The sequence below is a fragment of the Salvelinus fontinalis genome, chromosome 39, assembly GCF_029448725.1.
Source record: "Salvelinus fontinalis isolate EN_2023a chromosome 39, ASM2944872v1, whole genome shotgun sequence".
NCBI lineage: Eukaryota > Metazoa > Chordata > Actinopteri > Salmoniformes > Salmonidae > Salvelinus > Salvelinus fontinalis.
In genome coordinates this window covers 19,969,530-19,995,453 of record NC_074703.1, presented here as the reverse complement: position 1 = coordinate 19,995,453, position 25,924 = coordinate 19,969,530, and the positions used below count along the sequence as shown (strand labels likewise).

The window sequence follows — 25,924 nt, the reverse complement described above, 5'->3', positions numbered from 1 at the left end:
GCTACTAACTTTAAACGCGTGCTAGCTTAGTGGAGGCCTCACTACTCCATCTACGGCTGCCCCCTGGACACTATGATCACTTGGCTACATAGCTGATGCCTGCTTGACTGTCCATTAATTCACGGTACTCCATTCTGTTTATTTGTGTTTTATCTGTCGGCTCTGTGCCTTAACTCAGGATCTGTGTGTAGTTAATCCGACCCTCTCTGCCCAGTCGTCGCCATTTTTACCTTCTGTTGCTGTGTTAGCTGACTAGCTGCTGTTATTTCACCTGCTGTTTTAGCTAGCTCTCCCAATCATGACCTGCAATCACTTTATGCCTTATTGTATGTCTCTCTCAAATATCAATATGCCTTGCATACTGTTGTTCAGGCTAGTTATCATTGTTTTGGTTTGCAATGGACCCCGTAGTTCCACTCTCCGTACCTCTGATACCTCCTTTGTCCCACCCCCCACACATGCGGTGACCTCACCCATTGAGACCAGCATGTCCAGAGATACAACCTCTCTTATCATCACCCAGTGCCTGGGCTTGCCTCCGCTGTACCCGTGCCCCACCATACCCTGGTCTGCACATTATGCCCAGAATCTATTCTACCACGCCCATAAATCTGCTCCTTTTATTCCTTGTCCCCAACGCTCTAGGCGACCAGTTTTGATAGCCTTTAGCCGCACCCTCATCCTACTACTCCTCTGTTCCTCGGGTGATGTGGAGGTAAACCCAGGCCCTGCATGTCCCCAGTCACCCTCATTTGTTGACTTCTGTGATCGAAAAAGCCTTGGCCTCATGCATGTCAACATCAGAAGCCTCCTCCCTAAGTTTGCCTTACTCACCGCTTTAGCACACACTGCCAACCCTGATGTCCTTGCCGTGTCTGAATCCTGGCTTAGGAAGGCCAACAAAAACTCTGAGATTTCCATACCCAACTATAACACTTTCCGTCAAGATAGAACTGCCAAAGGGGGAGGAGTTGCAATCTACTGCAGAGATAGCCTGCAAAGTTCTGTCATACTTTCCAAGTCTATGCCCAAACAGTTCGAACTTCTAATTTAAAAATTAATCTCTCCAGAAATAAGTCTCTCACTGTTGCCGCCTGCTACCGACCCCCCTCAGCTCCCAGCTGTGCCCTGGACACCATCTGTGAATTGATCGCTCCCCATCTAGCTTCAGAGTTTGTCCTGTTAGGTGACCTAAACTGGGATATGCTTAACACCCCGGCAGTCCTACAATCTAAGCTTGATGCCCTCAATCTCACACAAATCATCAAGGAACCCACCAGGTACAACCCTAAATCCGTAAACATGGGCACCCTAATAGACATTATCCTGACCAACTTGCCCTCCAAATACACCTCTGCTGTCTTCAATCAAGATCTCAGCGATCACTGCCTCATTGCCTGTATCTGCCACGGGTCCACGGTCAAACGACCACCCCTCATCACTGTCAAACGCTCCCTGAAACACTTCTGCGAGCAGGCCTTTCTAATCGACCTGGCCCGGGTACCCTGGAAGGATATTGACCTCATCCCGTCAGTTGAGGATGCCTGGTCATTCTTTAAAAGTTACTTCCTCACCATATTAGACAAGCATGCTCCGTTCAAAAAATGCAGAACCAAGAACAGATATAGCCCTTGGTTCACTCCAGACCTGACTGCCCTCGACCAGCACAAAAACATCCTGTGGCGAACTGCAATAGCATCGAAGAGCCCCCGTGATATGCAACTGTTCAGGGAAGTCAGGAACCAATACACGCAGTCAGTCAGGAAAGCAAAGGCCAGCTTTTTCAAGCAGAAATTTGCATCCTGTAGCTCTAACTCCAAAAAGTTCTGGGATACTGTAAAGTCCATGGAAAACAAGAGCACCTCCTCCCAGCTGCCCACTGCACTGAGGCTAGATAACACGGTCACCACTGATAAGTCCGTGATAATCGAAAACTTCAACAAACATTTCTCAATGGCTGGCCATGCCTTCCACCTGGCGACTCCAACCTTGGCCAACAGCCCCGCCCCCCCCGCTGCTACTCGCCCAAGCCTCCCCAGCTTCTCCTTTACCCATATCCAGATAGCAGATGTTCTGAAAGAGCTGGAAAACCTGGACCCATACAAATCAGCTGGGCTTGACAATCTGGGCCCCCTATTTCTGAAACTGTCCGCTGCCATTGTCGCACCCCCTATTACCAGCCTGTTCAACCTCTCCTTCGTATCATCTGAGATCCCCAAGGATTGGAAAGCTGCCGCTGTCATCCCCCTCTTCAAAGGGGGAGACACCCTGGACCCAAACTGTTACAGACCTATATCCATCCTGCCCTGCCTAGCTAAGGTCTTCGAAAGCCAAGTCAACAAACAGATCACTGACCATCTCGAATCCCACCGTACCTTCTCCGCTGTGCAATCCGGTTTCCGAGCCGGTCACGGGTGCACCTCAGCCACGCTCAAGGTACTAAACGATATCATAACCGCCATCGATAAAAGACATTACTGTGCAGCCGTCTTCATCGACCTGGCCAAGGCTTTCGACTCTGTCAATCACCATATTCTTATCGGCAGACTCAATAGCCTCGGTTTTTCTAATGACTGCCTTGCCTGGTTCACCAACTACTTTGCAGACAGAGTTCAGTGTGTCAAATCGGAGGGCATGTTGTCCGGTCCTCTGGCAGTCTCTATGGGGGTACCACAGGCTTCAATTCTCGGTCCGACTCTTTTCTCTGTATACATCAATGATGTTGCTCTTGCTGCGGGCGATTCCCTGATCCACCTCTACGCAGACGACACCATTCTGTATACTTCCGGGCCTTCCCTGGACACTGTGCTATCTAACCTCCAAACGAGCTTCAATGCCATACAACACTCCTTCCGTGGCCTCCAACTGCTCTTAAACGCTAGTAAAACCAAATGCATGCTTTTCAACCGTTCGCTGCCTGCACCCGCACGCCCGACTAGCATCACCACCCTGGACGGTTCCGACCTAGAATATGTGGACATCTATAAGTACCTAGGTGTCTGGCTAGACTGCAAACTCTCCTTCCAGACTCATATCAAACATCTCCAATCCAAAATCAAATCTAGAGTCGGCTTTCTATTCCGGAACAAAGCCTCCTTCACTCACGCCGCCAAACTTACCCTAGTAAAACTGACTATCCTACCGATCCTCGACTTCGGCGATGTCATCTACAAAATAGCTTCCAATACTCTACTCAGCAAACTGGATGCAGTTTATCACAGTGCCATCCGTTTTGTTACTAAAGCACCTTATACGACCCACCACTGCGACCTGTATGCCCTAGTCGGCTGGCCCTCGCTACATGTTCGTCGTCAGACCCACTGGCTCCAGGTCATCTACAAGGCTATGCTAGGCAAAGTGCCGCATTATCTCAGTTCACTGGTCACGATGGCTACACCCACCCGTAGCACGCGCTCCAGCAGGTGTATCTCACTGATCATCCCTAAAGCCAAAACCTCATTTGGACGCCTTTCCTTCCAGTTCTCTGCTGCCTGCGACTGGAACGAATTGCAAAAATCTCTGAAGTTGGAGACTTTTATCTCCCTCAACAACTTTAAAAATCTGCTATCCGAGCAGCTAACCGATCGCTGCAGCTGTACATAGTCCATCTGTAAACTACCTACCCAATTTACCTACCTCACCCCCATACTGCTTTTATTTATTTACTTTTCTGCTCTTTTGCACACCAGTATCTCTTCTTGCACATGATCATCTGATGATTTATCACTCCAGTGTTAATCTGCTAAATTGTAATTATTCGATTTATTGCCTACCTCATGCCTTTTGCACACACTGTATATAGATTCTCTTTTTTCTACCATGTTATTGACTTGTCTATTGTTTACTCCATGTGTAACTCTGTGTTGTTGTCTGTTCACACTGCTATGCTTTATCTTGGCCAGGTTGCAGTTGCAAATGAGAACTTGTTCTCAACTAGCCTACCTGGTTAAATAAAGGTGAAATAAAAAAAAATAAAAAAAACACAATCTCACCGAACTGCCGAGTCAGCACAAGAACTGCTCGTCGGGAGCTTCATGAAATGCTGTTCATGGCCGAGCAGCTGCACACAAGCCTAAGATCACCATGCGCAATGCCAAGTGTCGGCTGGAGTGGTGTAAAGCTCACAGAACGGGACCGGTGAGTGCTGAAGCACGTGCCGCGTAAAAATCGACTGTCCTCGGTTGCAACACTGTTTCTGGAAGCAACTTCAGTACAAGAACCGTTTGTCGGGAGCTTCATGAAATGGGTTTCCATGGCCTCAACCCCATCGAACACCTTTGAGATGAATTGGAAGGCCTACTGCGAGCCAGGCCTAATCGCCCAACATCCGTGCCCGACCTCACAAATGACCTTGTGGCTGAATGGAAGCAAGTCCCGGCAGAAATGTCGGGACTTGCAGCAAAGGGGGGACCAAATACATATTAATGCCCATGATTTTGAAATGAGATGTCCACATACTTTGGGTCATGTAGTGTATATGAGAGGTGGGATTTGGGGTTGGAGAGGTGTGTAAGGGAGGAGTGAGAAACTCCTGAGGAAGAAAATAGGAAGAGAGACTTGAAGGACAATAAGAACGTGTTCGTAAGACCAGCGGTCTAGAGTCAGGAAGGAGGAAGTAGATGTCGTGCCCTGGTGGCCCATCTCCCTGTTAACCTGTGCCCCTGCCATTGATCCCCCTTGGTATTTTTCCTATTTTGTTGCATTACAACCTGTAATTTCAATGAATTTTTATTTTTTATTCGGATTTCATGTAATGGACATGAACAAAACAGTCCAAAACGGTGAAGTGAAATGAAAAAATTACTTGTTTCAAAAAAGTCAAAATAATTAAAAACCGGAAAAGTGGTGCGTTCATATGTATTCACCCCCTTTGATATGAAGCCCCTAAATAAGATCTGCTGCAACCAATTGCCTTCAGAAGTCACATAATAAAGTCCACCTGTGTGCAATCTAAGTGTCATGTCACATGATCTCAGTATATATACACCTGTTCTGAAAGGCCCCAGAGTCTGCAATACCACTAACCAAGGCGCACCACCAAGCAAGTGGCACCATGAAGACCAAGGAGCTCTCCAAACACGTCAGGGACAAAGTTGTGAAGAAGTACAGATCAGGATTGGGTTATAAAAAAATATCTGAAACTTTAAACATCCCACGGAGCACCATTAAATCCAGTATTAAGCAATTGAAAGATTATGGCACCACAACAAACCTGCCAAGAGGGCACCAAAACTCACGGACCAGGCAAGGAGGGCATTAATCAGCGAGGCAACAAAGAGACCAAAGATAACTCTGTAGGAGCTGCAAAGCTCCACAGCAGAGATTGGAGTATCTGTCCATAGGACCACTTTAAACCGTACACTCCACAGAGCTTGGCTTTACGGAAGAGTAGCCAGAAAAAAGCAATTGCTTAAAGAAAAAAATAAGCAAACACTTTTGGTGTTCACCAAAAGGCATGTGGGAAACTCCCAAAACATATGGAAGAAGGTGTTCTGGTCAGATGAGACAAAAATTGAGCTTTTTGGCCATCAAGGAAAACGCTATGTCTGGCACAAACCCAACACCTCTCATCACTCCGAGAACACTATCCCTACAGTGAAGCATGGTGGTCGCAGCATCATGCTGTGGGGATGTTTTTCATCGGCAGGGAATGGGAAACTGGTCAGAATTGAAGGAATGCTGGATGGCGCTAAATACAGGGAAATTCTTGAGGGAAACCTGTTCCAGTCTTTCAAAGATTTGAGACTGGGACGGAGGTTCACCTTCCAGCAGAACAATGACCCTAAGCATACTGCTAAAGCAACACTTGAGTGGTTTAAGGGGAAACATTTAAATGTCTTGGAATGGCCTAGTCAAAGGCCAGACTTCAATCCAATTGAGAATCTGTAGTATGACAAAGATTGCTGTACACCAGTAGAACCCATCCAACTTGAAGGAGCTGGAACAGATTTGCCTTGAAGAATGGGCAAAAATCCCAGTGGCTAGATCTGCCAAGTTTATAGAGTCATACCCCAAGAGACTTGCAGCTGTAATTGCTGCGAAAGGTGGCTCTACAAAGTATTGACTTTAGGGGGGGGTGAATAGTTTTGCGCGATCAAGTTTTCAGTTTTTTTGGTCTTATTTCTTGTTTGTTTCACAATGAAACATATTTTGCATCTTCAAAGTGGTAGGCATGTTGTGTAAATGAAATGATACAAACTCCCCCAAAATCTATTTTAATTCCAGGTTGTAATGCAACAAAATAGGAAAAATGCGAAGGGGGGGTGAATACTTTCGCATGCCACTGTATGTGTGTGTGTGTCTGCCTGCATGTGTGCTATGAGGGGCACAGAGGGCACAAGAGTCAGACACCAGATGCCAGCATGGCAGTGGGAGGTGCGGAGGGGGGCAGGGGGGCAGGAAGACACAGCCGATTAAAGAAAACAGTGATACGAGCACCTCATCACAGGACTCTTCCTGTTTTCACCCTGTTCTACCGCTTCTCACCGACACACACTCTGCTTTTCACATCAGCCCACTTTTATGATCCTCACCCCACCTCAAACTTCAAATGGAACGAGCAACAGATCTGACACACTATTGCGCAAGTGCACTAGTTTTGATCAGTGCCACCACATAGAATGTAGTTTACTACATTTATGGGCTGTTTGAGAGACAAAGAACTTGATCTGCATTCCCAGTTCTGTGTTCCTGCCTTGACTATGAAAGGTGTTATAGATCATTTTCCTCTACGGCTGTTTCAACAGATAAGAGCGTGACACACACACACACACACACACACACACACACACTCGTGTTTAATGTAAGCGTTCTTTCTGTGAGCTCCGACACAATAAAGATGTCTCTACATGCCCCACTGAACTGGTATACTGAACTGGTATACTGAACTGGTATACTGAACTGAGCGAAGTGTGTGTTTGTTTGTGCAACCCTCCCTGTACCCAAATGACCGTTTACTACACACACGCAAACATGCACAGCAGACATGTCGCTCTGTTAACACATGATCAACGGAAACAGGATGCACATGAGCTCAATTTCGAGTCTCATTTATTTATTGTGTGTAAATTGCTGAGTTTTTTTTTTTTTTTTTTTACCTTTATTTAACTAGGCAAGTCAGTTAAGAACAAATTCTTATTTTCAATGACGGCCTAGGAACAGTGGGTTAACTGCCTGTTCAGGGGCAGAACGACAGATGTGTACCTTGTCAGCTCGGGGATTTGAACTTGCAACCTTCCGGTTACTAGTCCAACGCTCTAACCACTAGGCTACCCTGCCGCCCCTGGAATCCATTTTAGAATAAGGCTGTAACGTAGCAAAATGTGGGAAAAGTCAAGGGGTCTGAACACTTTCCAAACGCACTGTAGATGGGGAGAGATAGAGAGGGAGTAGATGGTTTCCAAGTACTCACATGAATGAGACAGTGAAGTGGAACCTCTGTCGTAGTCCCCTGAAGGTGATGAAGGATTGACCAGGGAAAGACCTGGTGGTCATCTCACAGTAAGGCTTCTCGTACTCTCCCGGGGGACACTGGCACATGAACCCCCCCACCAGCAGGTCCACACATTTCCCCCCATTCTTACACACCCCCGGGACACACCGCCCCGACCGGGCGTTCACCTCACAGTGCTCACCTGGGGAGAGAGGGGAGAAGGGAGAGAGTGATATACCCACCTGGTCAGACACACAAAAAGTCAGATTCATAGACTGCATTCCCATTTCCCATTTCTGAGAGACAGAAGACACTGAACAGACGTCACTGTTTCTATATTGCTCTGCTGAATGGTTCTCATGGAGAATCTAATAATAATAATAATAATAATAACTGTCACGTACACCAGATAGGTGCTGTGAAATGTGTTGTTTTACAGGGTCAGCCATTGTAGTACGGCGCGCCAGGAGGAAATAGGGTTACAGACACTAACTACTGGCCTGGACATCACCCCCACAGACACATGGCTCAGTTTCCCACTGACAGACTGTCTTGTCTATGAGACCACAGGAAACTGGCTGACTGGCTCAAGTTTGCAGGCCATCTTCGAGTCCATCAGTCTCCTTATCTAAGATGGCAGCCAACCATCGCCGTCAACTCCAGCTCCAGTGTTGTGTCAATCATCATCCCGCCAAGATCTGTCTAGGAGGGGAGGGGAACAGCCAGGTATGCGTGGGATGGAGGGGGGGCGCAGGACCCTGTCTGGACCCTGGTAATGACTCTTCTCTCTGTGGTATAATCCATTTTCCGAGGAGAATTAGGAGGATCTGTTTCCCTATAATGCGGGAATAATGTGGAAACCCAAGACGGACACAGTAGGCCCCGCTGTCATCGGCCACATAATGGCTCCTAACTAGCTGAGGTCGAACTGTGACCTTCAAAGACTAGACCCCCCATTGGAGGAGAGGAAGGGTGGAGTGTGGTATAATGAGGTAATTACAGCTGATAAGGAAGTGAAGGAGGGAAAGAGAGGAAAGGAGTGGTAGGGTTGTCATTATATTCTACCGGGCCCCATTGTAGGGACAGAGAGATGTGGTATCACTATCAGATGAAAGCTCCCGTTCAGTTGACCTCCTGGGGCTTCCGTGCGGCGCAGCGGTCTAAGGCACTGCATCTCAGTGCTACAGACCCTGGTTCGATTCCAGGCTGTATCCCAACTGGCTGTGATTGGGAGTCCCATAGGGCGGCGCACAATTGGCCCAGCGTCGTCCGGGTTAGGGTTTGGCCGGGGTATGCCGTCATTGGCATGCCGTCTTAACTGACTTGCCTAGTTAAATAAAGGTTAAATAAAATAAATAAATAAAAACCCGCAAACTCCATGAAAACGTCCTGAGTGCATCCGATAGCTCCGACCCTCGACCATCACTCAGACACAAAGACAGAGTGACAGGAGTAGGGAGTAGTGCCTACTATAGAGTGTACCTGGGGCTGCCAGCTAGACAGCATTCCAGCCTCATCTCAAACATAAATCACATTGAGACAGACCATTTAGTAAAGGGGCCATTTGTAGTGGGTTGGTGCATCCTGCTGCTGGCCAACACCAGAGTTGATCTGCAGCCAAGATGACTGCCATGAAATGCGTGCATCGCCCAAACTGGAAGCTAAACTCTGATGGCTGGGGTGACTTACATACAATTTAAATCTCTTAAAGACCTAGGAAAGTATTAGCCTGGTCCCAGAACCTTTTGTGCTACGTTGCCAACTACTATGGCCATCTTCGCACCATTTGCAAGACAGCACAACAGGTCAGGGAACAGGCTAGCAAAGGATAATACAGTACACAAACAACTCCTTCACTGAGTGGAGCCACTCACCAGTGAAGTCTTCCTGACACTCGCACGTATAGCCTCCTTCTCGGCTGCGACACTTCCCGTTGTTCCTGCAGGGTCCTGAGTAGCAGAGGTCTATCTCCGTCTCGCAGTAGTCCCCGGTGAAGCCGGCAGGACAGCGGCAGCGCAGACCGTTGACGGGGTGGATGGGCCGGAACAGCACCGTGTCGGAGGAGATGAAGGGCGGGGAGCTGTCGAACTTCAGCACGGACACACACTTCATATAGTTCTCACACGGCTCCCTCAGGCAGATGTTGTCGTCGAAGGGAAGCACCTGGAACGGATACAATTTATTAGGAACGTGCTCAAATCCAGAAAATGAAACGGGCAACAGAGATCGCTGGTTTTCGGTCCTTCCCTCGAATCAGCGGCCGACTTAGATCGGGAAAACCTGAGTCGTGTTCATTACGGCACACCGTAGCGGAACTTTTCAAAACAACAACAAACATTTATTACTGGACAAGTTCAGATAGTGCCTCCCAGTTTCTGATCATTTTCTTCAATTTGGTGCCAACTGAACATGACCCGGTTGTACAGGAGTGGCTATGGGGTAGGCAGGGGTCAATTTGGGATTCATTCAAAGCACCTGTTGGGAGTAAGTTACCTGTTGTGATGATATTAGTCGAAGCAGGGTGCGGTTCAGGTAGATCTGCTCCTGCAGCTCCTCGGAGGGGAAGTACCTCCCTGGGTGACCCCCTGGCTGCAGCGCCGAGAAGGTCACGTTGAGGATGGCGCCGCGGACGTCTGTGTCGTTCTGGATGTTGAACACGAAGACGGCCTGGCGGCTGGTGGAGAGTCGAGAATCTTACGATCATACGGAGCAGAAGTAGCAGCAACAGAATGCTACACGGACCTCCGTGGAGTAGAAGCTAACACTTAAATAACTTTCCCCCCAAAAAAATCCCAGGTTAGACAGAAATCCCGGTTCCGAGGGTTATTATTCCCTCCTGATACTGAGAATCTTCCAACCAGGTTCTCTGGGACCGTAAGAAGGAGCAGACAAATTACCTGGTGGAGAGCACGGCTGCCACACCCTCCAGGAAGAGGGACAGCAGAGGGGACAGGAAGCGCTCCTGAGACATGTTCTCCAGGCGCACCGTGATGCTGTTGGTCAACATGTCGTCTGTGATTATGGTGACCCGCAGGGTGCACAGAGCTGTGACCCGATGGACACCATCTGGGGAGGGGGGAGGAGAGCGAGAGGGAGGGGTTAAAACGGGTGAACTACAGAGCAGAGCAACAGTTAAAAAGACGGATCGGAACGACTGTACATAATTGGAGCCATGAAGCTTTGTTAAGATTTGTTTCGCATTTTGTAGAATATAGAAGGGATCCTCTTCTAAGTGGATGCATTGCAGAGCAGAGTAGTAGAGTCGACCACAGTTCAACCACACTAAACACATGAAGATTGGTGTTAAACTTTGTTGAATAGTTCATGAATGAGTCCGTTTTGTTAACTGGCCCGATCAACGTTAAATCAACTAGACAGAGTCACCGTCAGGCGTATAATCATTTGAATGAATAACCTGTCCTGTCAATGACAGCACAATGTCAGCCTTTCCCTCCCTCTTGTCCAGAAACACACTTGAATTACCTACTGTGAATATCTCAATCCTAACGGATCCTTCTCAGAGGAGACCTAGGGCGCATCCCAACTGGCATCCCTATTCCCTATATAGTGTACGACTTCAAGAGCGTGAACACCAACACTTCCCGCAAACGAGAGGCGTGTGCCGCTCACAGCGATTTCCTGACAAATATTGTGTTACAGTGAGACTTGGGAAGGGCTGGCTTCTAGTGTCCCCGAGTCTCTGCCGGCGTTCTCTCTCTGTGCAGAGCTCCGCAGCTGCACTTGTTTGTCATGCCACGGTTCTCCATCTACTACGGTAGATTGAACTAACGAGGTGTCAGTAGGTCCACCTGATTCAAAGCCACTCCTAAGTAATTAAACAACTCTGATCTCATTTCAACTTGTGGAACAACTGAAAACTGCTCAGTTCTTCTGACCCATATATCATATACACTGAGAGTACAAAATCATCTTTGAATCTTGAGACAATTGGAGATATGGATTGTGTGTGTGTGCCGTTCAGAGGGTGAATGGGCAAGACAAAAGCTGAAGTGCCTTTGATCAGGGTGTGGTAGTAGACGCCAGACGCTACCGGTTTGTGTCAAGAACTGCAATGCTGCTGGGTTTTTCATGCTCAATAGTTTCCTGTGTGTATCATGAATGGTCCACCACCCAAAGGATACACAGCCAACTTGACACGACTGTGGGAAGCATTGGAGTCAACATGGACCAGCATCCCTGTGGAAAGCTTTCGAGGGACGAATTGAGACTGTTCTGCTACTCAATATTAGGAAGTTTCTCCTAACGTTTGGTATACTCCGTGTAGTATACCCATTCGTTATAACGCTGGGTTATAGGAAGAGAGCCGACACTGCTAACTCTTCACTGATCCATACAAAGTCTACAGGGCTATTTGTTCAACACCAAGCGTACAGAGAGAGTCTACAGGGCTCTAATACTGTGGTTTCGGGGATGTAGGAGGAGAGTTGCCAACAGGTGGCTGCAGCAGTTGAAATACTGTTGAAACGTCTCTGAGTGGCCGATCGGGTTGCAGGAGTCTTGTTGAGTCAATGTGTATGCGTGCGTGAGACAGCTGAGCGGCAGGTGCCTTGTCAGTCACTCTCCCCCAAATTAGGTCATTTCTCAGGACCCCTACACCCCTCTCTAGCCCCCCACCCCCTCCTTCCCATCTCCTCTCCCTCCCCCGTCAGTGCCTCTGTTCATCAGACTGCCTCACACTGTTTATCAGACTGGGTGCTGATACCGTCGTCTCCTCACAGCCTCCACCTCCTCCTCCTCCTCTCCCTCTTCACTGAAGTGTTGCCCAGTGTGTCATCATTATCAGACAAAGAAGAGCAAGACGACCCATGTGTTCCACTCTGTTACACCCACAGTCACCACATACTTCTAGAGAAGAACACACAAAAGACCCCCCATGTAAATGTAAATGTACAGAGACGGTGCTCTACTAACACAGAGAGTATCTCTTACACTAGACATCCGTCACAGAGTAGTCTACCCAAGTTGTCTACTCCCCACCAGCCCCCTCTGCCTGTCTGTCCAGAGCAACACAGTCAGTACACATGGTGGTCCAGAAGCTAACTGAAACACAAACACATATGCAAGCAGGGATGGTCGGACAAACGCACACACACACACACACACACACACACACACACACACACACACACACACACACACACTACAGGAGGCAGGTGTAAGAGGTTCCAGTCACCTGTTCAGTGTTAACATTAAGCAGCAATGCAGTAGGTCCCGACAGTAGCTGTTGGCACTCAGCTTAAGACAACAGTGGCACTCTAAACCCTTCGCTGTTGAGAGCGCAGCTCAAACCATCCCGACTGTGGGCTGAATGATGTGCTTGACAAATGTTTCATCACCTATTCGCAGGGTACTCAAAAAGGCAAATCTAAGCTATTCACTCACTGAGTAAACTAACCGGGAAAAGGCCTACTTTATTGGCCATGAGGTACAAGCACACAGTCCTGACTCTCTAAGTTACTTAACTACATAGATCCACTGAATGTTCCCCACACACAATGCTGAGGGAATGAGGGTTGACAACAGGCCATTAACAGGGGAGAACAAGGTTAAATACGGGGAGAGTTTTCCAGGAGTGACATATTTTTCCTGTCCCGTGGCATCCCAAGAGAAATGCTATTTATATCCCCCCCCCCCCCCCCCCCCCCCCCCCCCCCAGCTGTTCTATTCGGGGTCAATGAGAGGGCAACACACACATACACACAGGGCGTCCCTGGGCAGATCCCTGCCAGTCATCCCAGGGCGTGTCACATTCAGACACCATGGAAACAGGAGTTCTCCGAGGGTAAATAGCACTGCAGAGGCACATGGGAGATGACAGGACCCATCCCGTAGTGATATAAAACACCACACGGGACATTACAAAGATGCCGTTTACAAGTACATCTGAGTGAGTGAAATACCCTGATGAAGGTCTACTGAGTCCGAGACGTTGGTGAAATAAGATCCACTGCATTGGTTGGAAGCATCAAGATCAACAGTGGGCTGCAGTTGTCTTTAATACTCAGTGTGTGTTACAACTACGATATGCCAAGCATTTATGAACTGGTAATAACCATTAAGACGATATGAGACCGAGAGAGTCGTGCTAAAGTAAATAAACAAGTATATTATCCAAACAATTAAAACTCACAGCGAGTCACTCATTGTTTTATTAGTCATCTCAGCCATGAGTCCAGGCAGGATACCGCCGAGCTGTAACAGTGAATGAATCATATATGTGATGATTGAATTGTGTTTATTGAATGAATAAAAATGAAGTCACCCGCAATCTGTTTTCCATAGACACAGTCAGCAACAACTCCCCAGATCCTAACCATAGGTGGGAGAAACTCAAAACTCACCTTCGTGCATCTGGTTTATGAGGCAGGAGGTGTTAACAGACTGTGAGACAGTAATAACCATGACCCCAGCCAGTCTCTGTAGTTTATAGGCCAAGCCATCTATGATTTTAGATTACATTTTTTTATTTAACTCGGCAAGTCGGTTAAGAACAAATTCTTATTTACAATTGTGCGCCGCCCTATGGGACTCCCAATCACGGCCGGATGTGATGCAGCCTGGATTCGAACCCGGGACTGTAGTGACGCCTCTTGCGCTGAGATGCAGTGCCTTAGACCGCTGCGCCACTCGGGATGGAGCTGGACACTGGGACATTCCACCAAGGTCCCCAGCTGTCACAGTGAGTGACAACAACACCCTCGTCTATATCCCTCACTGCCCCACCTACCCATTCTGCAGATCGATGACATTGCTGTCACTATCTGTCTGGTCTGTGACTGACAGAGTGTGGCCCTCATGATGGAGGGTAAAATCATTTTTCAACTCACAATTTAGGAAGCATGTTTAAACATTCGTAATGAATTGAAAAATCCTCATAGAAACAACAGCTGATTTTCAATTTAATAGACTGAATAAAAGAATGAAGCGCAACCCGGGTGACCACCCACTCTATCCAACAACAACAGCAGTGGTTTAACAGATAACGGAAGAAGCAGAGGGTGGTAAAACAAACGCCAGACGTCTCGTCTGTACGACAGTCGACAGGTTCTCCTCGCAAACCTGTCAACCCCACCCGTGTGAGACAGAGGGGGGATTCAGACCCCCCCCTACGGCAGGAAGAGAGTGGTACGTTCCGCTCCTAAATCACTATGAGGGGGGAAAGAAGGAAAAGGACAACCCCTGCATTCCACACAAAGACCAATCCTTCCCTGCATTGGTTTGTCTGCAGTGGAAATGTGATTATTTAAATCATTTTGACATTTACCACAGTTAAGTAGGATGGTAATACGAGGAATAGTGTTTCATCCTTGAAGAAAGCCAACAATTATAACAGACATACTAGACGGCAAGTCCTTGTAGTGTTTTTTATGTTATTTTACTGGCAACCATCTTTTATTGCGCAATAACATTTTAAAAGGTACAGCGACCAATGAAAACCAGGGAAAACTGAGCCCTATTTAGCAGGTGCTGAGAAAACACCACAAAGCGACCAACCGACCCCTTTCTCTCTCCGAACACTCAAATATTTGAATAACAACAATGACTCCAAACCGACTGTACCTCGACCAATAGGTGTCTCGAGAGACATCAGCTCCCCCCCCTTCCCTGTGACACACCTAACCGCCCCTGGCCTATCAGGTACAGAGCAAACCAACAGGTTGTTTGACTGTAGAGTCAATCCCACACATTCCCTCACAGGTCGGCTTTCTCAACAATCTGCCCAAGAGCGCGTAATCTCTCCCTCTCTCACGCGGACACGCACACTAACCATTGGGTTCAGGAGAAGAGTTTCTCTCACACAGTGTGAGCAAACAGACAGACTGGGACGTAGGATCACATATCAGCAGCCCACAAGACGTGCTGCCAGACATCGTGCTGTCTGTGTGATAGTAAGAAGAACAGGGGAATTCACCCCATCTCTCGCCATCTCTACCGTAATGACCATTACAGTATGTCCTACAGACTGACAGAACGGAACGACAATCATACTAGAATCTACCCATCTATTACTCAGGAATTCAATATGCATGACACGAGATGATAGGCTAGGGAAATGAATAGATTAAATGAGGAAGTGGAGGAAAGGGTCTTGGTGGTTGCCAAGCGGATGGATATTATGCACGGAGACGAAAGGAGAGCAGGGAAACAATGAAACTGTAGCTGACAGAGATAATCACTGCAGATGATTGGGGACGACTGGGACCTCCCTGAGACAGACAGCTGGGCATCTGTCTCTCCCTACACACATCAATCACGTCTGCCACAGGCATCAATCAGGGAAGGACAGGAGATACTGACACTACGGCATATCATTGTAATGCCATTATCAACTGTCACCACTAGAGCTCTAACCTCTCTGTCGACAGGCATATCATTGTAATGCCATTATCAACTGTCACCACTAGAGCTCTAACCTCTCTGTCGACAGGCATATCATTGTAATGCCATTATCAACTGTCACCACTAGAGCTCTAACCTCTCTGTCGACAGGCATATCATTGTAATGCCATTATCAACTGTCACTACTAGAGCTCTAACCTCTCTGTCGACAGACATATCATTGTAATGCCATTACCAACTGTCACCACTAGAGCTCTAACCTCTCTGTCGACAGACATATCATTGTAATGCCATTACCAACTGTCACCACTAGAGCTCTAACCTCTCTGTCGACAGACATGTCATTGTAATGCCATTACCAACTGTCACCACTAGAGCTCTAACCTCTCTGTCGACAGACAACTAGGATGTGACTTTATCATGATGATAGCGCGTTCGTGTTTCAATATAGGCCACGTCAGGCATAGATAGTCGGAACCTTGGCCGTGAGTCTGACCTGTGTTCCTTTAAATGAAACCGTGTATCCGGGATCAATGGTTAACTGTACAGGAATGTGTAGAGTGACTGGGTTCACTGAGAAACCCTGGCAGGTTTACAGACCCCAGACCTGAAGTTAGACAACTAGGAAAAATCTGCAGCTCATCTATCAGTTTTTGGACTATGGGGCTGCATCCCAAATGGCACGCCTGTCCCTATATATTGCACAACATAGGGAATAGGGTGCCATTTGGGACACCGCCTATATGTTTCCCATCCACACTGCTGCTCTCGTTCATATTCCCCTTCAACAGGAATGAATTGTGCAAAGTCAGCAGAGAGTTGTCAGTGTCAACTGTAATTCGTCCACTGGCAGTCCATTCAGGTGAAGGAAGAGATTGTCCGCTACATATCCTAGCTCGTCCCGCCCTCCTTCCTTCTCGTTCTCCTTCTCTCACTGGCTCTCCCTCCCTCTCTTCGCCCATCACTATCGCGCCCTACCTTCATCGGTCTCTGTCCGTCTGCATCTGTGTCTCATCCCTGTCTGTCCAGCAGGCCCGGTGGACTCTACACCCAGAACCCTTTATCTAACAGGATTAGTGTTTACGTACGTCTGGCTGCAGCTTTGATCTGCTCTGGCCTGGAGACAGACACACGGACTGCGCCTCAAATGGCACCCTTTACCCTTTATCGTGCAATCCTGTTAACCAGGGCCCATAGGGATCTAGTCAAAGGTAGTGCACTATATAGGGAATAGGGTGCCACTTGGAATGCAACCATGGACATACCTGAGAATAAACATGTCTGGGGAGATCAGAGGGGCTTTCACTGAGTGCTTCCAGACACACTGACAGTAATAGAGTAGAGGGGATGAATGGAGAGGAGAGGAGGGGAGCTTCTGGCCACTACTCCTCTTCTGAGGCTGCCAGGGGTAGTGTCCAAAAGCATACCCTGCCATATTCTGTGTCTATCCACAACTCTGCGGCCCAGGCTGTTTTGGTAGCGCTGGTGATGATGTCACAGAGGTGTCCTCCTATCCCACGAGACTGGCGAAATTCACTTTGTGTCATAACTCAGACACACGTACACAAGAACACACACAGCTGTCCCAGCAAAATCCCACTCGACACCTGTATCTTTCCCTCGTCTTCCTCCTCTTCCTCTCCTACACTAAAACCCCAAAGTCAAGTGTGAGCTAACGGGGATTATTGCGCTCTCACTTAGCCAGTCAGTCACGCAACCGTAGTTGTGAGGAGAGGAGAGCGGTAAGCAGGTAGAGACACAAAAGACTCCTTTCACCGTGGGATGAGAGGAGGGGGGCTAACAGGGAATAACATCCCTTCGACAGCACTGGAACAGGTGGGATTACAACACAGGAACAGACATCTCTTTATCCTTACTACAGGAATAGGGAATCGTTCAATTCTCCCAGAGTGATCATGAAATACAACCATGACACCCTATTCCAAATCAAATCCAATCAAATGTTATTTGTCACATGCTGTGTAAACAACAGGTGTAGACCAACCGTGCAATGCTTACTTACGGGCCCTTCCCAACAATGTAGAGAGAAAGAAAATAGAGAAATAATAGAAAAGTAAAACGCGTGACAATAAGTAACGATAACTTGGCTATATAGACAGGGTACCAGTACTGAGTCGATGTGCAGGGGTACGAGGTAATAACTTGTCTATATAGACAGGGTACCAGTACTGAGTCGATGTGCAGGGGTACGAGGTAATAACTTGGCTATATAGACAGGGTACCAGTACTGAGTCGATGTGCAGGGGTACGAGGTAATAACTTGGCTATATAGACAGGGTACCAGTACTGAGTCGATGTGCAGGGGTACGAGGTAATAACTTGTCTATATAGACAGGGTACCAGTACTGAGTCCATGTGCAGGGGTACGAGGTAATAACTTGGCTATATAGACAGGGTACCAGTACTGAGTCCATGTGCAGGGGTACGAGGTAATAACTTGGCTATATAGACAGGGTGCCAGTACTGAGTCCATGTGCAAGGGTACGAGGTAATAACTTGGCTATATAGACAGGGTACCAGTACTGAGTCCATGTGCAGGGGTACGAGGTAATAACTTGGCTATATAGACAGGGTACCAGTACTGAGTCGATGTGCAGGGGTACGAGGTAATAACTTGTCTATATAGACAGGGTACCAGTACTGAGTCGATGAGCAGGGGTACGAGGTAATAACTTGGCTATATAGACAGGGTACCAGTACTGAGTCCATGTGCAGGGGTACGAGGTAATAACTTGGCTATATAGACAGGGTACCAGTACTGAGTCCATGTGCAGGGGTACGAGGTAATAACTTGGCTATATAGACAGGGTACCAGTACTGAGTCCATGTGCAGGGGTACGAGGTAATAACTTGGCTATATAGACAGGGTGCCAGTACTGAGTCCATGTGCAGGGGTACGAGGTAATAACTTGGCTATATAGACAGGGTACCAGTACTGAGTCCATGTGCAGGGGTACGAGGTAATAACTTGGCTATATAGACAGGGTACCAGTACTGAGTCCATGTGCAGGGGTACGAGGTAATAACTTGGCTATAACGACAGGGTACCAGTACTGAGTCGATGTGCAGGGGTACGAGGTAATAACTTGGCTATATAGACAGGGTACCAGTACTGAGTCGATGTGCAGGGGTACGAGGTAATAACTTGGCTATATAGACAGGGTACCAGTACTGAGTCGATGTGCAGGGGTACGAGGTAATAACTTGGCTATATAGACAGGGTACCAGTACTGAGTCGATGTGCAGGGGTACGAGGTAATAACTTGTCTATATAGACAGGGTACCAGTACTGAGTCGATGTGCAGGGGTACGAGGTAATAACTTGGCTATATAGACAGGGTACCAGTACTGAGTCGATGTGCAGGGGTACGAGGTAATAACTTGGCTATATAGACAGGGTACCAGTACTGAGTCGATGTGCAGGGGTACGAGGTAATAACTTGTCTATATAGACAGGGTACCAGTACTGAGTCCATGTGCAGGGGTACGAGGTAATAACTTGGCTATATAGACAGGGTACCAGTACTGAGTCCATGTGCAGGGGTACGAGGTAATAACTTGGCTATATAGACAGGGTGCCAGTACTGAGTCCATGTGCAAGGGTACGAGGTAATAACTTGGCTATATAGACAGGGTACCAGTACTGAGTCCATGTGCAGGGGTACGAGGTAATAACTTGGCTATATAGACAGGGTACCAGTACTGAGTCGATGTGCAGGGGTACGAGGTAATAACTTGTCTATATAGACAGGGTACCAGTACTGAGTCGATGAGCAGGGGTACGAGGTAATAACTTGGCTATATAGACAGGGTACCAGTACTGAGTCCATGTGCAGGGGTACGAGGTAATAACTTGGCTATATAGACAGGGTACCAGTACTGAGTCCATGTGCAGGGGTACGAGGTAATAACTTGGCTATATAGACAGGGTACCAGTACTGAGTCCATGTGCAGGGGTACGAGGTAATAACTTGGCTATATAGACAGGGTGCCAGTACTGAGTCCATGTGCAGGGGTACGAGGTAATAACTTGGCTATATAGACAGGGTACCAGTACTGAGTCCATGTGCAGGGGTACGAGGTAATAACTTGGCTATATAGACAGGGTACCAGTACTGAGTCCATGTGCAGGGGTACGAGGTAATAACTTGGCTATAACGACAGGGTACCAGTACTGAGTCGATGTGCAGGGGTACGAGGTAATAACTTGGCTATATAGACAGGGTACCAGTACTGAGTCGATGTGCAGGGGTACGAGGTAATAACTTGGCTATATAGACAGGGTACCAGTACTGAGTCGATGTGCAGGGGTACGAGGTAATAACTTGTCTATATAGACAGGGTACCAGTACTGAGTCGATGAGCAGGGGTACGAGGTAATAACTTGGCTATATAGACAGGGTACCAGTACTGAGTCCATGTGCAGGGGTACGAGGTAATAACTTGTCTATATAGACAGGGTACCAGTACTGAGTCCATGTGCAGGGGTACGAGGTAATAACTTGGCTATATAGACAGGGTACCAGTACTGAGTCCATGTGCAGGGGTACGAGGTAATAACTTGGCTATATAGACAGGGTGCCAGTACTGAGTCCATGTGCAGGGGTACGAGGTAATAACTTGGCTATATAGACAGGGTACCAGTACTGAGTCCATGTGCAGGGGTACGAGGTAATAACTTGGCTATAACGACAGGGTACCAGTACTGAGTCGATGTGCAGGGGTACGAGGTAATAACTTGGCTATATAGACAGGGTACCAGTACTGAGTCGATGTGCAGGGGTACGAGGTAATAACTTGGCTATATAGACAGGGTACCAGTACTGAGTCGATGTGCAGGGGTACGAGGTAATAACTTGGCTATATAGACAGGGTACCAGTACTGAGTCCATGTGCAGGGGTACGAGGTAATAACTTGGCTATATAGACAGGGTGCCAGTACTGAGTCGATGTGCAGGGGTACGAGGTAATAACTTGGCTATATAGACGGGGTACCAGTACTGAGTCGATGTGCAGGGGTACGAGGTAATAACTTGGCAATATAGACAGGGTACCAGTACTGAGTCGATGTGCAGGGGTACGAGGTAATAACTTGGCTATATAGACGGGGTACCAGTACTGAGTCGATGTGCAGGGGTACGAGGTAATAACTTGGCTATATAGACAGGGTACCAGTACTGAGTCCATGTGCAGGGGTACGAGGTAATAACTTGGCTATATAGACAGGGTACCAGTACTGAGTCCATGTGCAGGGGTACGAGGTAATAACTTGGCTATATAGACAGGGTACCAGTACTGAGTCGATGTGCAGGGGTACGAGGTAATAACTTGGCTATAACGACAGGGTACCAGTACTGAGTCGATGTGCAGGGGTACGAGGTAATAACTTGGCTATATAGACAGGGTACCAGTACTGAGTCCATGTGCAGGGGTACGAGGTAATAACTTGGCTATATAGACAGGGTACCAGTACTGAGTCGATGTGCAGGGGTACGAGGTAATAACTTGTCTATATAGACAGGGTACCAGTACTGAGTCCATGTGCAGGGGTACGAGGTAATAACTTGGCTATATAGACAGGGTACCAGTACTGAGTCCATGTGCAGGGGTACGAGGTAATAACTTGGCTATATAGACAGGGTACCAGTACTGAGTCGATGTGCAGGGGTACGAGGTAATAACTTGGCTATATAGACAGGGTACCAGTACTGAGTCCATGTGCAGGGGTACGAGGTAATAACTTGGCTATATAGACAGGGTACCAGTACTGAGTCCATGTGCAGGGGTACGAGGTAATAACTTGTCTATATAGACAGGGTACCAGTACTGAGTCCATGTGCAGGGGTACGAGGTAATTGAGATAGATATGTACATAACTTCAGTGCCTTCAGAAAGTATTCACACCCTTTGACTTTTTCCAGATTTAGTTGTGTTACAAAGTGGGAATAAAATGGATTTAATTGTCATTTTTTTGTCAACGATCTACACACAATAATCTTTCATGTCAGAGTGGTAGAAAAGTGCAAATATTTTAAAAATGTTATGGAAAATAAAACACTAATATATTTTGATTTGAGTATTCAAATAGAGTCAATAGATGTTAGAATCACCTTTGTCAGTGATTAAGGCTGTTTTGGGGTACGTCTCTAAAAGCTTTTCACACATGGATTGTACAATATTTGCCCATTATTCTTTTTAAAATTCTTTATGCTCTGTCAAGTTGGTTGATCATTGCTAGACAGCCATTGTCAAGTCTTGTCAAAGATATTCAAGCTGATTGGAACATTCAACTCAGGAACATTCAATGTCGTCTTGGTAAGCAACTCCAGTGTAACTTCGGCCTCGTGTTTTAGGTTATTGTCTTGCTGAAAGGTGAATTTATGTCCTAGTGTCTGTTGGAAAGCAGACTGAATAAGATTTTCCTCTAGGATTTTGCCTGTACTTAGCTCTATTACATTTCTTTTTATCCTAAAAACCTCCCTACTGTCACGTCCTGACCATAGTGCTTATGTGTTTTGCTTGTTTTAGTGTTGGTCAGGACGTGAGCTGGGTGGGCATTCTATGTTGTGTGTCTAGTTTGTCTGTTTCTGTGTTCAGCCTAATATGGTTCTCAATCAGAGGCAGCTGTCAATCGTTGTCCCTGATTGAGAATCATATATAGCTGGCTTGTTTTGTGTTGGGATTTTGTGGGTGGTTGTTTCCTGTGTCAGTGTTTGTGCCACACGGGACTGTGACGGTTAGTACGTTTGTTGTTTTGTATTTTGTCTAGTTTTCTTGTTATTAAATCGTGGAAACTTACCACGCTGTACATTGGTCCTCCGATCCTTCTCGCCTCTCCTCGTCTGAGGAGGAGGACGACTTAGACTGCCGTTACACCTACGCTTTGCTGATGACAAACATACTCATAACTTGACGCAGTCACCACCATGCTTGAAAATATGAAGAGTGGTACTCAGTGATGTGTTGTGTTTGCCCCAAACATAACACTTTGTATTCAGTACAAAAACATGATTTATTTGCTACACTTTTTACAGTATTACTTTAGTGCCTTATTGCAAATAGGTTACATGTTTTGGAATACTTTTCTTCTGTACATGCTTCCTTATTTCACTCTGTCATGCAGGTTAAGTATTGTGGAGTAACTACAATGTTGTTCATCCATCCTAAGTTTTCTCCTATCACAGCCAGTCAATTCTGTAACTGCTTTAAAGTCCCCTTCGGCCTCATGGTGAAATCCCTGAGCGGTTTCCTTCCTCTCCAGCAACTTGTTTCGGAAGGATGTCTGTATCTTTGTAGTGACTGGGTGTATTGACACACCATCCAAAGTGAAATTGATAACACTATTGATAACCTTCTACCAATAGGTGCCCTTCTATGCGAGCCATTGGAAAACCTCCCTGGATTTTGTGGTAGAATCTGTGCTTGAAATTCACTACTCAACTGAGGGACCTTACAGATGTATGTGTGGGGTACAGAGATGGAGTAGTCAATGAAAAATCATGTTAACCACTATTACTGCACACAGAGTGAATCCATTCAACTTACTATATGACTTTCCTCATGAACTTACTTAGGCTCGCCATAACAAAGGGGTTGAATACTTATTGACTCAAGACATTTCAGCTTTTACTTTATTATTAATTTGTAAAACATTCTGAAAATAAAATTCACCCGTGACATTATTGGGTACTGTGTGTAGATCAGTGACACAAAATCTCAATTTAATCCATGCTAAAATCAGGCTGTAACCCAACAAAATGTGGAAAAGGTCAAGGGGTGTGAATGCTTTCTGAAGGCACTGTATGAATAACGTTGTAGACCCTTCTCCTGTTACCAAGCCATACCCCTATCTCAGGCTGCGTGCTGCTTGCATTTCAACCTATGGTTGACCCCATTTAAGGCCAGACTCAGAGAGCAGAAAAGAGCCACTGTTACAGCAAGAGGACTACTAAAATGAGTCCAAATGGAGGGCTAACAGTTTGATTTGCTCTTCAGCTGTTGTTACTCCATCTTATCCACAATAGGCTAGTCTAGGCCATTGTCCTCTATCTCGCAGCTAGGGGCTGCTCAACGAGCTGTTACACTGGACCTGAGATTCTAAACATAGATAGAACAGAGTGCTTTGCTGCTAGTTGCCCCTGTTGACACTATAGGCCTTGGTGGCTGAAAGCTGGAATTGCATTACAAGGTATATTCGATTAAGAACCCAAGGGAGAGAAAGAGCGAGAGGGGGAAAGAGTGGCTAGAGTGTCATGTTCGTTGTCTATTAAATTAGCTGGCAATAATTCGCCGGGTGTCATGAGACGTTCATCTGCTGTGAGGACAGAGACCGAGAATAGAGCCCGATGGCTGGGGGTTATATCTACATTACAGGAATACAGCCCCACGATGGGTCACTGAAGGGTCTCGTCCAGCAGCCGGCTCGCTTTCTCTGTTATATTTCCTAGCACTTATCCTGGCGACGTGGTCACTGGTGGTTACAGGGTCCTGTTGCTTCATCAGGGTTCATTAACGTCCCAAATCCGTAGCAATCACAGTGACATATACTGTCTTAATTGATTTGCACAGCTTATATCTACTTAGCGGTTAACTCTGCAACTCAGCATCTCTCCACCCCTCCCTACCGCTCTGTTCCCTCTCCATTTCCTCTCATTGTAAGGTCAGAGGTCATCATATCCAGGTGTCTACTACTCATCACCAGGTGGAAAGGTAGACGTGGCCCATAGGCACTGATCTAGGGCCAGTTGTACCCTCCCCCAATATTAACTGTAGCGATTCGTTAGGGAAAGTGCAAGACTGACCTCAGATCAGTTTCTAGGGGCAACTTCTTTCTACTCCTCCCCAGACTGTTCTACGGTGGAGGAAAGGGGGGAGGGGTATTAGAGATAAGGGGAGGAGAGGTTGATTAGAAAGAGGGAAAGGAGGGAAGAGATGGGGGAGGAACCAGAAGGGGTATGTCAGGAACAGATCAAGGGAGGGGTTAAGGCGTCCGCAGGCTTCCCAGAGGAAACTGTCAGCAATATTTGGGGACATTTTTGTTCGTTTTGGACTTCAGTAAGTTTTTTTTCGTGTGTTCGGGCAAGCCGGAGTCGGTAGCCGAAGTCTACGCCCCTTCGTCAGTGATTGGTCAACAGTAGGGATTCTTCAATAAAGTCTGTTGTCATTCAATGAGAGACGACTCGTGTTCATGCACATTTTTTCCCCTGAGTGTCTGTCCCGTACAGAGACGCACACTTACTCTGTAAGAATAGTGACCGCAGCAACTCCACAGCCACCAAGGGCTGACCTAAATACTCCTCTGTAGCCAGGGCCTTGGAGCATGGCCAGACAGGGAGAGAGGAGAGAGCGAGAGAGGGGGAGAGAGGAGATTACGAAGAGAGAGATACAATATGTAAAGAAAGCGAGATGGAGGATACACCATGGTTTGACCTAGGTTCTGTGATTACATGTTCCTGACGAGATAAGACGCCATTATCCATGACTTTATCTGCTGTAGTCGATTATCTGCTGTAGTCAATCAGTGACTAAATATATTTCCCTGCTCAGCTAGCTTCGCTTTCTCCTTTTAGCTGGATATGAGTACAGACTACACAAACCCTGCATCACACTATAGCTAGAGAGAGAGAGCGAGAGAAAGAGATAACAAGTGATAGAGAGGAGGAGTGGGGAGGGAATATGGGAAAGAGCGAGAGAGAAATGAAGAGCGAGAGAAGAGAGAGAAGGAGATCCTCAATAACGGTGTTTAGAAAGTAAAATAAACAATACATGTGCCATCTACGATGTGGAAAAGGCTTTCTGTGGCGTGCTACTGCGCTGTGAGAGCGAAGAGGATATGAGATGAAGAGATAGCTCTGTCTGTCTGGGCGATAAACTCACTCAGCAAACACAACACAATGACAAAACCACCCTACCAAATCAAAACAACACACAAAGCACGTCAACAATGACGCATAGTCAATCAGGCCTGTCCAAACTACTCCTACCGCTAGGCCAGGGTAAAGTATCTTCTAGCACATTTTTAGCTTAGATTTTCACACTACCGAAGAGACACAGAAGCACACAAAAAGAAAGCACATGAGAAAGAACATTAAGGAACATACAACGTAGTGA

General features: G+C 47.0%; 1 protein-coding gene across 2 annotated transcripts in view; it reads right to left on the bottom strand.

Annotated features, from left to right (window-relative positions):
• The window catches only part of celsr1a (cadherin EGF LAG seven-pass G-type receptor 1a), a 123,588-nt gene that overhangs the window by 60,157 nt on the left and 37,507 nt on the right, over positions 1–25,924 (bottom strand). For both annotated transcript variants that reach the window (XM_055905329.1, XM_055905330.1), the window contains exons 2-5: positions 10,330–10,498; positions 9,926–10,106; positions 9,307–9,595; positions 7,412–7,634 (exon numbers count right to left, since the gene is read on the bottom strand). In XM_055905329.1, coding sequence (XP_055761304.1) covers positions 7,412–7,634; positions 9,307–9,595; positions 9,926–10,106; positions 10,330–10,498 — 862 coding nt within the window. The remainder of the gene's footprint in view (positions 1–7,411; positions 7,635–9,306; positions 9,596–9,925; positions 10,107–10,329; positions 10,499–25,924) is intronic.